Source organism: Microplitis mediator, chromosome 6 (genome assembly GCF_029852145.1).
Source record: "Microplitis mediator isolate UGA2020A chromosome 6, iyMicMedi2.1, whole genome shotgun sequence".
In the NCBI taxonomy this organism is placed as follows: domain Eukaryota; kingdom Metazoa; phylum Arthropoda; class Insecta; order Hymenoptera; family Braconidae; genus Microplitis; species Microplitis mediator.
The window spans coordinates 6,694,920-6,708,146 of record NC_079974.1 but is presented as its reverse complement, the minus strand read 5'-3'; the positions used below and the strand labels follow the sequence as shown (position 1 = coordinate 6,708,146).

Below are 13,227 nucleotides of genomic sequence, written 5' to 3'. Positions count from 1 at the left end.
ATCGTGCATAAAAATCCGTTGATTGGCTTGTAAGCTAAAAAATAAGTTTTTCTTTATCCACGGCCGAAAGTACGTAGTTTGTGCCTCGACCGAGAGGTTGAAAGTCTAGCATTGATGCTTTGGTAGGGGCACGCATGCGCACTGCTCTAGTGAGCAGAAAGAAACTAGTATGCACTGAACTGAAGTACGAGGCAGCGTTGTGTATGTTGATATCATTTAATTTCTTTTGTCCTGTTCTTAAAAACCACGAAAAGTATTGATACAAACAAATCGTAAAATTGAAAAAATTTGACCGCGTATTTCTAATCAATTATCAACTATAAAATATTGTATTGAGTGGAAATAATAAAAAACAAAAAAAAATGAACGTGTTATCATCATCAGATGATTCTTCGGACGATAAGGAAATTCTGAGAAATTTTGATGCGGAAGCTAATCTGATAATATTAACTGATACGATGCCGAAGAAGTCTGCAGAGAAATACCTAACAAATCATGAGGCCTATAAAAAATGGCTACAAGAACACAGACATTCTTTATCTAATTCTGACGAAAATTACCTAATTGTATACTTTAAAGAATTAAGTAAGAGGTTACAACCGTCGACTATATGGTCTCCATGGTCCATGTTAAAAAAAACATTAAATACTAATGATAATATCGATATTGGAAAATTTCAAAATTTAAAGTCTGGTTAAAAATAATTCTGAAGGTTTTAGGCCTAAAAAATCTTTAGTGTTGAAATGAAATGATGTTATAAAATTTATCGATGATGCATCAGACGTAACACATTTGGATCAAAAGGTTAATATGAATATTTACTTACATAAATCTATATTAATATTTTTATAATATGGATATTAATATTCTTATTTTTATTATGATTTTAGGTTATCTTGATATTTAATATTTTTGGGGCCCTCCGATGTCAAGAAATCTATAACCTTAAAAGACAAGACGTAGAAGATCTTGGGAACCGGTATCTTGTTTCTGTTAACAATACCAAAAATGATGTGCCTCGGCAGTCTATAATTGGCGAATTTTTTTACGAAAGAGTCAAAAAATACATATCAATGAGACCGAAGGAACCATTTTCTGATAATTTCTTCGTACAGTATCGCAGAGGAAAATGTGTTCACCAAAATATTGGAAGAAACACCATTGGGACAACACCTCAAAATATTGCGTTATTTCTAAATTTACTCGATCCAAAACGTTATACTGGCCATTGTTTCCGAAGGACTGCTGCCACATTATTGTCTGACTCAGGTGCCAATACAACTATGCTTAAACAACTAGGTGGTTGGAAATCAACAGCTATAGCCCAAGGTTATTATTATATTTTAATTATTCCATTTTTCTATTTTACTAATTTATTTCTTTACTAATTTACAGGCTATGTTGAGAATTCATTAAAAACTAGGGAAAGAATTTTTGATAGAATTACTGGTACAGTTGGTCCCGAAGTTAATAATAATGGAAAACCATCAACTAGCTCAAGCAACTCGACAATGACAAATCATGGAAACTTACGATATGCTGAACTGCTGACCAAGGTTTTGGAGATGATTTTATATTTGATGCTGAAGACTTAGTTAATATTGATAATTTAAATATACCCGAAAAAACTATATCACCACTGCCATCAACAACAATAATGACAGCACGAACACCAACAACTGCGTTTACAACACATGCTCGAAGATCACCATTAGTAACTCAGCCTACACACTTTACTACGAAATCACCCATCAACATTTTTTCCAAAGAGCAGAAAAATGAACCATCAGCAAAGAGATTTAAATCTAACTCCTTAAGAACTCTTTCGAAAGAAAAGAAATTAAATTTAGCTTCGTACGCAGATAATTGCAACACCTTTAATAACTGCAATTTCAATGGCAACATTATTAATAATTTTTATTGTTTATGTATGCCTAATAATTCTGATGAATGTGATGAAAAATAAAATATGTTATAATTAATTAAAACTATTCATTTACTTTTATGTAATTTTAAAAAGTTATTATTATTTTTGTCTAATAGATGCACTTGATGCCTGCCCCCGACCAGCCGCACTCGCTTTGATCGAGCTGCAAATATTGGGCAGGCATCAAGACATACCAAGACACATTTGTAAGCAAGGAAACCGATATTAATTAACGTACTTTCGACCGCAGATAAAGAAAAATAGTATACACTACACGGGCAGAAGTTTGAGAACCCTGAACCACTTCGCCTCGGGCATCATGGCGCGCAGTGCAGGAATCTTAAACTTTTTGCCCTTGTAGTGTTATATACTATTTTTCCGGGTCTAAAAATTAGGTCTGTTTTAAAATAAACGATAAATTCAAACATTATTTCTTTAATTCAAGTTCATAAATCGTATTTATTTTATATAGGAATTTAATCTGTTTTTGTCCGTACTAGTCATTATCCAGGCCAATATCAGACGTATTTTCGAATGATTTTTAGTCTGTTTTAAATCGGGTGTAGACTAAAAACAGACTGTATTTACTATAATTTTGTATCTCTGTTCAATTGTTGTTATGGACAAAAACAGGACTTTTTATAACTATAAATAATAATAATAATAATAATAATTTATAAATTTATTTTAATTTTCTGGGTATTCGAAACATGCTAATGCGCTTCCGTAATAAGATGTCACACGGAGAAAAATGTTGGCTCGAAACCTATACCAATTTTTACGATGCTGTCGACCAAACTTGAATTAGGAAGTGAAGCATCCAAAAAATTTTTGTGCTCTTATAAAAAATGATTATGCTGTATCGCAATACTTATTACGCGAGAGAAACTTATCGATAAGCTTTAATATCAATAACTTTCATACATTCATACATTCATGCATTATAATAATTTTGATGCAGCATAATAATTTTTTATAAGAGCATAGTAATTTTTTGAATGCTTTACTTTATGTTTCAAGTTTGGTCGATAGCATAATAAAAATTGATAGGTTTCGAGCCAACATTTTTCTCCGTGGCACAAAAATTTTGATGTTTTTTAATGCCAAAATATTTTCGATTTTATCCAGTAAATAAGAAAAAAAAAAAAAAAAAAAAAAAACATTCGTGTGACGGCGCTCGTGCCGAGCAGGTGTATGAGCGTCATTAACGTACCAAGTGTAATTTTAAGGTTATACAAGTGCTTTCTGATTACTTCTCAAACGGTGAAATAAATATAAAAGTCGAATACAACCAAGACAATATAGAATACGGACCTCTGGGAGGAGGTTCTGAGGAATCTAAATAAAGAGGAAGGAAAAGAAGAAGGAAATAAATAAAATAAAACAGCTCCAACGTTATCCAACAACAATGTTTAAGGGGGGGTCTGGGTTTTCACTTTCGAAAAATCGATTTTTTTTTGTTTTATCTTATTGTTTAACATTTCAAGAATATGTCCTCAAAATTTTAATCCGATTTAAGTAATATTCTGGAAGTTATTGTTTAATTAGTCTCGGCGCCTTTAACGCTCTAACTCTAATAGCTACGGGCGGTTGGGATTGCAGTGCAGCTGTCGAGCAGGTATACAGGTTATTCATTGCTATTGTCCTGATCCCATATCCAGTTTTAGAAATATTTCATTTAGTAAAGCCAGGTAACTAAAGCCATATAGATATATTTTATATATTTGTACGTTTACTATACACTACATTATTTTCAAATAAGAAACGAGCTTCAGTTAGTGATTAGACGTTCGACCGTGCACTTGTAATTTTATTTTTTCAAAAAATTTCCTGAGCAATAATGCCGAGAGTAAGTAAAATTTCGCGAGAAGGCCGTCAAAGTGGAAGGACCTATTTGTGTCGATCAAAAAAAAGATCAAACCCGAAAAAAAAAAATAAAAGATGAGGCTACCACCAAAAGTGCTTCGGCGAAGAAAATAAAACTAAATACGAGTGCTAGTGTACCGGAAGATGTTGAAAAACATTTTAGAATCATAGATTTTTTGCTTGTGTTTTCAACCATCGCAAGTTTAGTAAAATGTGCTCAGTGTGATGGTTCAATCGAGTTCAAGAGCTGTAAAAAAGAAGGACTTGGCTTCCAAATCCAAGTCAAATGTACAAATTGTGATCCACGCTTTATACCGTCGAGTGAGAAAACTGGTCATCGCTATGAAATCAACACTCGTTTTGCCTTTGTAATGCGTACATTAGGTTTGGGTTTAGCAGGCTGCAATAAATTTTGCGGACTCATGGACATAGCAAGTAGTTTTCTATCAAAACAATCTTATTTGGATCTCATGAAATCTATTTGCTGCAGCATCGAAACGACTGCTGAGAAATTTCTTGTCTCCGCCGCAGACGAAGAAAAACAGCTAACACGTGCAAATTCGGAGTCAGACACTTTGACCGTTTCTGGTGATGGCACGTGGCAGAAGCAAGGCTTCAGCTCTTCCTTTGGCGTCACTTCCTTGATTGGATATTGGTCTGGAAAAGTTATCGATATTTTCGTAAGTAGTTCGCACTGCCAGGCTTGCAAATTATGGAGAAATCAATTAAATACTGATGAATTTCAAGATTGGTACGAAGAACATGTTGGAAATGATGAATGCCAAGCTAATCACACCGGACCATCAGGTAACATGGAAATAAATGCTGTCATCGAACTGTCTCGCCGATCAGAAGAAAAATACGGAGCGAAAATCAGCAACTATATTGGAGACGGAGATAGTAAAACTTACGGCAATTTAGTAAAAGCTAAACCTTACGGTGAAAATTTTATTATAAATAAAAAAGAATGTGTAGGTCACGTGCAAAAAAAATGGGTAAACGTCTACGTGATCTAGTAAATAAAACTGTTGAACATAAAGTTGTAAAAACCGGAAAAAATGCTGGTAAAACAAGACAAAGTAAATTACTCGGTGGCAAAGGAAAGCTCACTGGAAAAGTCATTGATAATTTGAGTCGATACTACGGAGCAGCAATCAGACATAATTGTGATTCTTTAGAAGGAATGAAAAATGCAGTCTGGGCAACGTTCTACCACCAGCAGTCAACAGACGATTACCCTCAACACCATAAGTGCATGAGCCGTGAGAACTCGTGGTGTTCGTATCAAAAAGCTTTGGCCACAACAGGAGTGGAAAATTTCAATCATGACTACACTCCACTTCCACAAGATGTCATAGAAGCGATCAAACCGATTTATGAAGATTTGAGTAAAGACGAACTTTTAGAAAGGTGTCTTGGAGGTTTTACTCAAAATGCCAACGAAAGTTTGAACCAGCTGATTTGGAGAATTGCACCGAAAAAATTATCTGGCAGCAGACAAATTGTTGAATTTGCATCTTATGTAGCTGCATGCACATTCAATGGAGGTGCTGGTGCTCTTCTAACTTTTCTGTCTGACATGGACGTCAGTGTCGGCCCAAGCGCTCACGAGTATGCATCATCTACGGACAGCAATCGCATTGATAGGGCCGAGTTCCAAGCTGTGCAGCAGAGCAAAGAAGCCAGAATAAAACGAAGACTTGAAAAAAAAACAGGCTGAAGACATCGACAATGCTGAAGGATGTGTGCTGTATGCAGCTGGAATTGATGATTCTGTGTAAGTTTAAAAAAAAAATTTTTTTCTTCACTTTTTTGCTTCATAAACTTTAAACGCGTTTTTATCAAAACTACTTTTTCGAAGTCCGTGTTCACTGCCATTTGAAAACTACTCGACCGATTCATTTCAAACTTTGTACACATTTTCTTCATGTAAAATACCTCCCCCCTACGTTTAGTAAAAATTTTTTTTTTAACATTAAGAGTGTTTCCCACCCACAAAATGGCGGAAATTTTAGTCGAAAATAACGGTTCACACTTTAGATGGCCGCCAAAAATTTTTAAATTAAAAAAAAATAATCAGAGAACGATGGGGAAAAGATTTGTTTATAATTTAACTAAATTTTTATGGTTTTTTATTTTCAGATAATTTCCGGCCGAGTTACAGTGAACACCGCAAATTGTTTTTTTTTTCAAGACGTCCTGGAGGAAGCTCTGTCACGGGATAATGGTTTAATATTTTTGCATGAAAAATTTACAGAACATAGTCAAAACTATGCTCAATAATGTATAGAGGTTTCAATAAAATTGCTCAATCGATATTTGAGATGAAAAATCACAAAAATAATGTTTTTTTTTACGCTGAAACCCAGACCCCTCCCTTAACCTCAACCAACAACCTTCGACTTTATAAAGTCCTACGAGTAACGCTCCGCACCCCAAGAAAATAAATTACGCAAATGTCACATCCAAAGATAGTTTTCCGAAAAAAGAGCAGGCAATCATTATAGAGGCCTTAGAAGACGTCAAAGTTGAAACCTATTTAAGTGCCTTAACCTCTATTGTCTCTCCATCTTCTATCCGATTCATTTCTCGTATCGCCAATAACCGCATATGCGTATATCTGGACTCAAACAAGACAGCTGACGATTTAGTCGAAAAAAAAGCAACAGTTACCATTAACGAAAAACAGTTACCAATAAGACCATTAATCGCCAAAAATAAAATAGTGGTACTATCTAATGTATGCCCGGTCATACCTTATTACATAATCGAAGAACAGCTGATGATAGTGGGCATCCAGCCTGTAACCGTGCAGCAGCGATTTTAAGACGTGAGAGTGAGGCTCTCTCGCTTCTTTTGTTCTCTCTCTCGCTCCCATATAACTTTCTCGTTTGCGAGTTCGGCTGAGTCTTGGCGGTAGTCTTAGCGCAGCAGATATGCGGAAATTGGTCACTGCGCATAATTGAGAGGGGTCAACACGAGGTGCTGACCCGAGACAATTAATTTGAAGACGACACTTGTGCTCCAGTGCGCTCACTGTTCAGTCGCTCTTTTTTCTACTTTTGAAAATTTATTTCTTTGTGAATATTGAAATTTTATTCGGTGAATTTTGGGTTGTGTTCGAGTGGTTAAGTTAAACCAAGTGGTTGCTGTCATCCATAATTCCCAGGAGGAAAATTGCTGAACGAACCGGACTCCCGTCAACCAGGTGATTCATTGGGAACCAGGAGAATGGAACGTCGCCCGATACCGGCAGTAAGTCCAGTCAATTGCTCGCATCTATATATATAAATAATCTATGATAATTCTGTATAATGCCTCTCTCTTCAACGCGGTAATTTCCTCATTTAATTTTCTCATTTTCCACGATACTTATTCCCGCGTCGATCGCCCGATAAATTTCTTTGAATAAAATTGGCAATAATTACGCATATATATATATATATAATTGTATAACTAAGGGGAAAATTTATATGTAAAGGGTTGGTTAAATAAAATACAATAGTTCATATTACTTGAGCATTATTTAATAAACTATCACCAGAGCCCTTTAGAGTTAAGTTATTTTCAGCCGCGTGTCCGGCTCAGGACGAGCCGACTCACCCCGAGAATTCGAAGTTCCCGACTTTCAGAACCAACGATAATCGAACGAAATCGCGAATTAAATTAATTAATAACAAAGACCGGGAATAATAACTTAACAGTGGTTCTTGGCTACATGGACACGCAGTAGCCAGGGCCCACCGTTATATTTGGCGCCCAACTCGTGTTCCTCGTCCTGAAAATCTTTAGACCTGGTGATAGTAGATAATTTATAATTATACCAATTTATAATTATAAAAATTACAAATAAATTTTGAATTTTTCTTGTACCACCCTATTACCGTTGAAGAGAGAAATTTTATACAACCAAAAATTGTGTTTATTGCATTGGTTGCCCAAAAAATTTAATTATGTTATAAACTTAAATTTTAATAATAAAATAATAACTGGGAGAAATAAAATTTCAAGTATAAAGCGCGCGAGAAAAAATCGATAAATTCCTGTAGCGCCGGTTAGACAAAGCGATACTCACCGGCTTACGCATCGGTCGCACGCGTCATCAGTAAACAAATAATAAACACCGGTAGAGAAAATAAAATAAGATAAAATAAAATAAAATGAAATAAAATAAAATAAAGTAAAATAAAATAAAATGAAGTATTAGAGTAAATAAAAGTTTCTTTGGTGACAGTGTCAGTCAAAATAAAATCTAAAAAAAAAAAAAAAAAAAAAAAAAAAAAAATTTTTGCTGGAAATAATTTTCAAAAATAAAATCTTAAATAAATAAATCAGTACTTATCTAGTTTATACTGGTTTAGAATAAACCATTCTTTCGAGTAACCGGTAATTTGAATTTATTCGGTATATGAGTCACCATAAATAAATTACTTTAGTATAATAAATTAAAATTAGTAATTACCGGTCAAGTACAGTCGTTAAGATATTTGTTTTCGGAAGTTTATTCTAAAAGAATAATTAGATTTAGTATAAAATAAATAATTAAAATAAAGACAATACTGTCATCCTAGTATTGACAATAATTATCCAAGTAATCGGATAAACGTTCTCCGGAAGTTAATTCCGGTAAAATAATAAATTTTCTTGAGAACAAATAAAACTAAAGCTGTCATTTGGGGATTAAATATTAGTCATCGGTTTAGATAAAATAAAATTTTAATTCGGAAATAAAGATTATCCGTGTATATATCAATTGTGCTTCGTCATTATTTGTTTAAATTTAAGTCTATTTGGGCTCGTAAGCTGATAATAGCCATCGAAAAAATAAATAATTGAGAATTAAGTTGTTTTGAAAATGAGTAATACGCGACCACTGACGCGCCAAAATTCTAAACAACAAAGTAGGCAGGACAGCGGGGAGGTAATATTTGACGGGGTTGGTTCATCGAACCAGAGTAATCAATCCAGGGTAGTACATTCACCACCTTCGAGTACTATCGTTTCGTCCGCGAACTCGACAATGTCGGTTCCCCCTCCCACGGTACCCAGTATACCAAGCTTGGTTGTCACTGCAGGCACGCCGCTGCAGAACAGACCACCAGTTAGGCGTAGTTTAGGAAATAATTTAGCGACGGTACCAAGTACCACGTCAATGGTCACCACGATGACCACAACTATCGTTACAACCACACCGAGTACGGTAACAACTACACCGGTTACAACAATACATACACCGATAACAACTACTACCGCATCGGGGTTAGTCAGAACGAATAATTCACCGGCAATTAATTCGAATGCGCAAATAAACGAAAGAATAAATAATAATAATTTGCAAGCGTCTGTGGACGGGGTATTTATTGAAAACCCCCCACCGGTACAACTTCCATCGATTCAGCCTAATGCGGGATCCGTTTCTTACCCTGGCACCGTTCCAGTTCCCGCACAGACTGAACAAGGAGCAACTCTTGTTGCTTTAGCACAAATAATGAATTGCATTCAAAATTTGTCTCTTACTTTACACTCGCAGCGGGTAAATACATTACAAGTGCCTGTACAACTTAACACACAAACTGTTCGCACCGTAACTCACAGTTTTGGCGACGGGGAGTGTGGTACAGGACACTTGACACAAGATACTAGGGCTATGACGTCTTCAGCCCTCCCGGTGTACGAACAACCTGGTACCAGTGGAACCATGAATGTCCACAGTAACTTAGCAGGAATAAATAATAATATAAATAATAATTCAAATATTGATTCGAATGCGAATCCAAATAATTACCCACCACAAAACAACAATTTAAACAATAATATTAATGTAGATAATAATTTTAACAACAATAATTACCCGATCGGATCACAAATTAATAACGCAAACGATAATAATTATTGCGAATTAAGAAATAATAATAATTATCGCCCGATGAATAATTACGGGAATAACGTCAATGATAATTTCGATATATTGGGGGAAAATTTAGGAACCGGTGGCTATCAGGATAGATATCTGAATCAGAATGGCAGTGAGAGATGCCAAGGGTTTTTTGAGCAACCCAGAGCGAATAACTTAGCATTACCAGATGTCGCGGCGGTCTCGTTACGTAAATGGCGGGATATAAGAGAAATCGTGAGATCTTGGCCTGTACGATACCCGCAAGGCGATTTATCCGCCAATAGTTTTCTGGCTTCATTTGAAGCCATGGCATTTCGCGAGGGTTGGTTAATAACGGATTTAATAAAAATTCTCGGCTATATTTTTGTCGGTAAAGTTAATAAATGGTACGATACTTACAGTAGGCATTGGACAGATTATGGCCATTTTAAGCGGGAATTTTTACGAGCATTTGGCTCACATAAAACAGATACGCAACTCTTAATGGAAATTGGTCAGTTAAGACCAGAAGCCGGTGAATCTTCAACCGACTTTGTATTCCGAGTACAACAAAAATACGGTGAAATGCGCAATCCTCCTCCCGAATCTGAACAGGTGACGTGTATACGTAACCATCTACCTAGAAACTTATCAACGTTGGTATTTTCTAGGCTAGTAAATAATTATGATGACCTGTTATCGGTATTACATGAAGCTGCCGTATTATTAGAGGAGAACAAACGCACGTTAGAGTCATCCGAGAAGTCGAGTTCCAAAACGAAAGAAAAACCGCGTTTCTCAGCAGTACATACGTCACCGCGTAACTCTATTTTGGTTGATATGATGAACGGGAAACAACCACTGATTATTGAAGAAATTCGTGAGGGTGAGGACGGTCAATTTATTGTTTGCGCGTCGGCAGCAACGGTACAACCTCCTCAACAAAGTTTTTCATCCTATCGTCCCCAAAATAATAGGGCGCGAAATTCAAATAACACGAGTAACAACGGTAGTTTTAACGTCGCACCGCGCTCGTATAGTGAAGTTACTGCTGGTCGAAATTTAGACCAAGATTTCTGTCACAATTGTGGACAAAATGGTCACACATTTGACCAGTGTAACAACATTAGAGTTGATGTCTGTAATTTTTGTTTTAGAGCAGGTCATATTAAACAAAACTGCTTTCAAGCAAACGGTGGTCCACCCAACAATGGGTTTAACCAAAATTTTAATTCCCGTCGGTCGAATGGTCCTGCCCAAGTAAACTATAATAATAGAAATAATTATAATAATAATCCAAATAATAATAGAAATAATTATAATAATAATAATAGAAATAATTATAATAATTATAATGTAAATAGAAATAATTATAATAATAATTCGTATGTAAATAGAAATAATTTTAATCAAAATCGTGGGCAATCTAATTTTAGAGTAAATGAAAATGGCAATGAAAGCGGTAATCAGTTTCATGAGAATAATCGGGCAATTTCTCATTCTCAAGGCGATAATAATGTAAATAATAATCGTAATAATAACCCCTTTAATTGCGTCGAAGTTCAGTCGACCAGTGCTGGCGATGCCAGTTACCCTCAGTCGTCAAAAAACTAATCTCGCCCTCCTATTCCCCGAGGAGAAAGGGCGCGACATCCAGAAAATCGGTTAAACGAAGGAAAAGGGGAAATCGGAGCCCTAGTAATTATCGCGCGCACCAAATCTGGTTAAATAAGCCAAATAAATTTAAAAGAAATTCTGTAAATACTTTAAATAAAAATTCTGAACCTGACGGCGTCTTAGTGAGTACTGTCGGTTCGGTCGAAAATTTATATTATGAAAGCTTAGGAAATAAACACTCGGAACCTGACGGCGTCTTAGTGAGTACTGTCGGTCCGGTGGAAACTAGTAATTATGAAAATGTCGTAAATAAAACTTTGGGACCAGACGGCGTCTTAGAATTGAGTACTGTCGGCCCGATGAAAGAAATTTATAATAAAAATTCGGTAAATGTAAATTTAACTAGACCTGACGGCGTCTTAGAATTGAGTACTGTCGGTCCGGTAAATGAAGTTTATAATAGAAATTTGGTAAATATAAATTCAACTAGACCTGACGGCGTCTTAGAATTGAGTACTGTCGGTCCAGTTGTTCTAACCAGTGGTGAGCAAGTAGGCGATATTATTTTAGAAAACCAAAATTTAAACTGCATTGGCTCCGATATATTTAATAGTAATAATTTTGAGACTGAGGTCGATTTAAACGACCTATGCGACCCAGTTACGGTCGAAAATAATTCTAATCAACAAGTAGATGATTCAATTAGCTTCGAGAATGAGGATGATAATAGTAGTGATGATAGAGTAGAGAATAGGTGTGTCGAGGAAGACACTTTCTCGGAATTCTGTAAAATATACGATAACGTAAACGGTTTATCGGTCTTTAATAATTTGTCTGTTTTAAATAAAGATTGCCCTATTTTAAATAATTTATTTGTTTTAAATACTGACGAAATTAACCGATGGGAAGGCTTGAGGGAAGAAGCACAGCCCACGGTTAATTTACCAGATTCTAATCATTTAATCGAAGATATTTATGAAAATTTTAATCGGGATCATTCTTATGAAGTTCCTCTAAATCTTTTGGAAAATTTTGAAGTTAGTGATTTCATTGAGTCAATTGGTTCTGATGAATCTGAGGAACCAGGTTCCGTTAATGTTCCTGGGGTGCCATATTTATGTGGATTGGAGCCACTCGAAAATGATGAGGAGACCGAAGAGACGTGGGAGGAAGAATTGGATCCAGGTTTTGAACCTGAAGATCCCGCGTTAACTGACTCTCCACCATCTTGTCCTTCACCCCCACGCGCGTCGTATTTACCAGAAATATTTAAAGATAAAATATTACCCTCACGTGTCGCCAATCGTATTGCATCTCGGACCAAATTTTATTCCGGTACTGGTCCAGAGCCACCTAAAATTACAGCACGAATACCTGTGTCTATTTGGATATTCGGGGTGCAAGTCAACGGTATAATTGATACGGGAAGTGAAAGGTCCTATATCAATCGGCGAGTTTATGACCAAATACGTGAGCTAAGCTCTGGTCAATTACAATCAGACGATACGAACCGTCGGGGAGTTCTTCTCGCGAACCACACCGAATGCAAAACTATCGGTGGGGCTCCTTTCATTATTCAAATCAGTACAATAGCCGGAGAGCAATATCTGAGTGTCCTCGAGGACCTGAGCTATTCAGTAGTCCTGGGTATGGACTTCGCTCTTCAATTTGGCTTATTAATCGATTGTGCAAATAAAACTTGGAAATTTAAAGGCACTGATGAAAGTCATCCTTTTCAATTAATTAATTGTAATGATAATAAAACCCGTTGTCAATCACTAACTTCTGATCAACAAAAAGATTTTGATGAATTTTTAAAATCGGAAATGTCAAAATTCGCGGAGTTACCGAACCAAGGTCTAACTGACCTCGTGCAGCATACGATTACTTTACAGCCGGGAATAAAACCCATACAAATCCGTCCATATCGGCGTAGTCCTGT

General features: G+C 35.9%; 1 protein-coding gene across 1 annotated transcript; it reads left to right on the top strand.

Moving 5' to 3' along the window:
* The first annotated feature begins 385 nt into the window (after positions 1 to 385).
* LOC130670209 (uncharacterized) lies at positions 386 to 1,791 on the top strand. Its single transcript, XM_057473486.1, has 3 exons — positions 386 to 804; positions 891 to 1,329; positions 1,396 to 1,791. Exons 2-3 carry the CDS (start codon positions 1,074 to 1,076, stop codon positions 1,593 to 1,595), a joined length of 456 nt encoding a protein of 151 aa, XP_057329469.1. The 5' UTR covers positions 386 to 804; positions 891 to 1,073; the 3' UTR covers positions 1,596 to 1,791.
* The last annotated feature ends 11,436 nt before the right edge of the window (positions 1,792 to 13,227 follow it).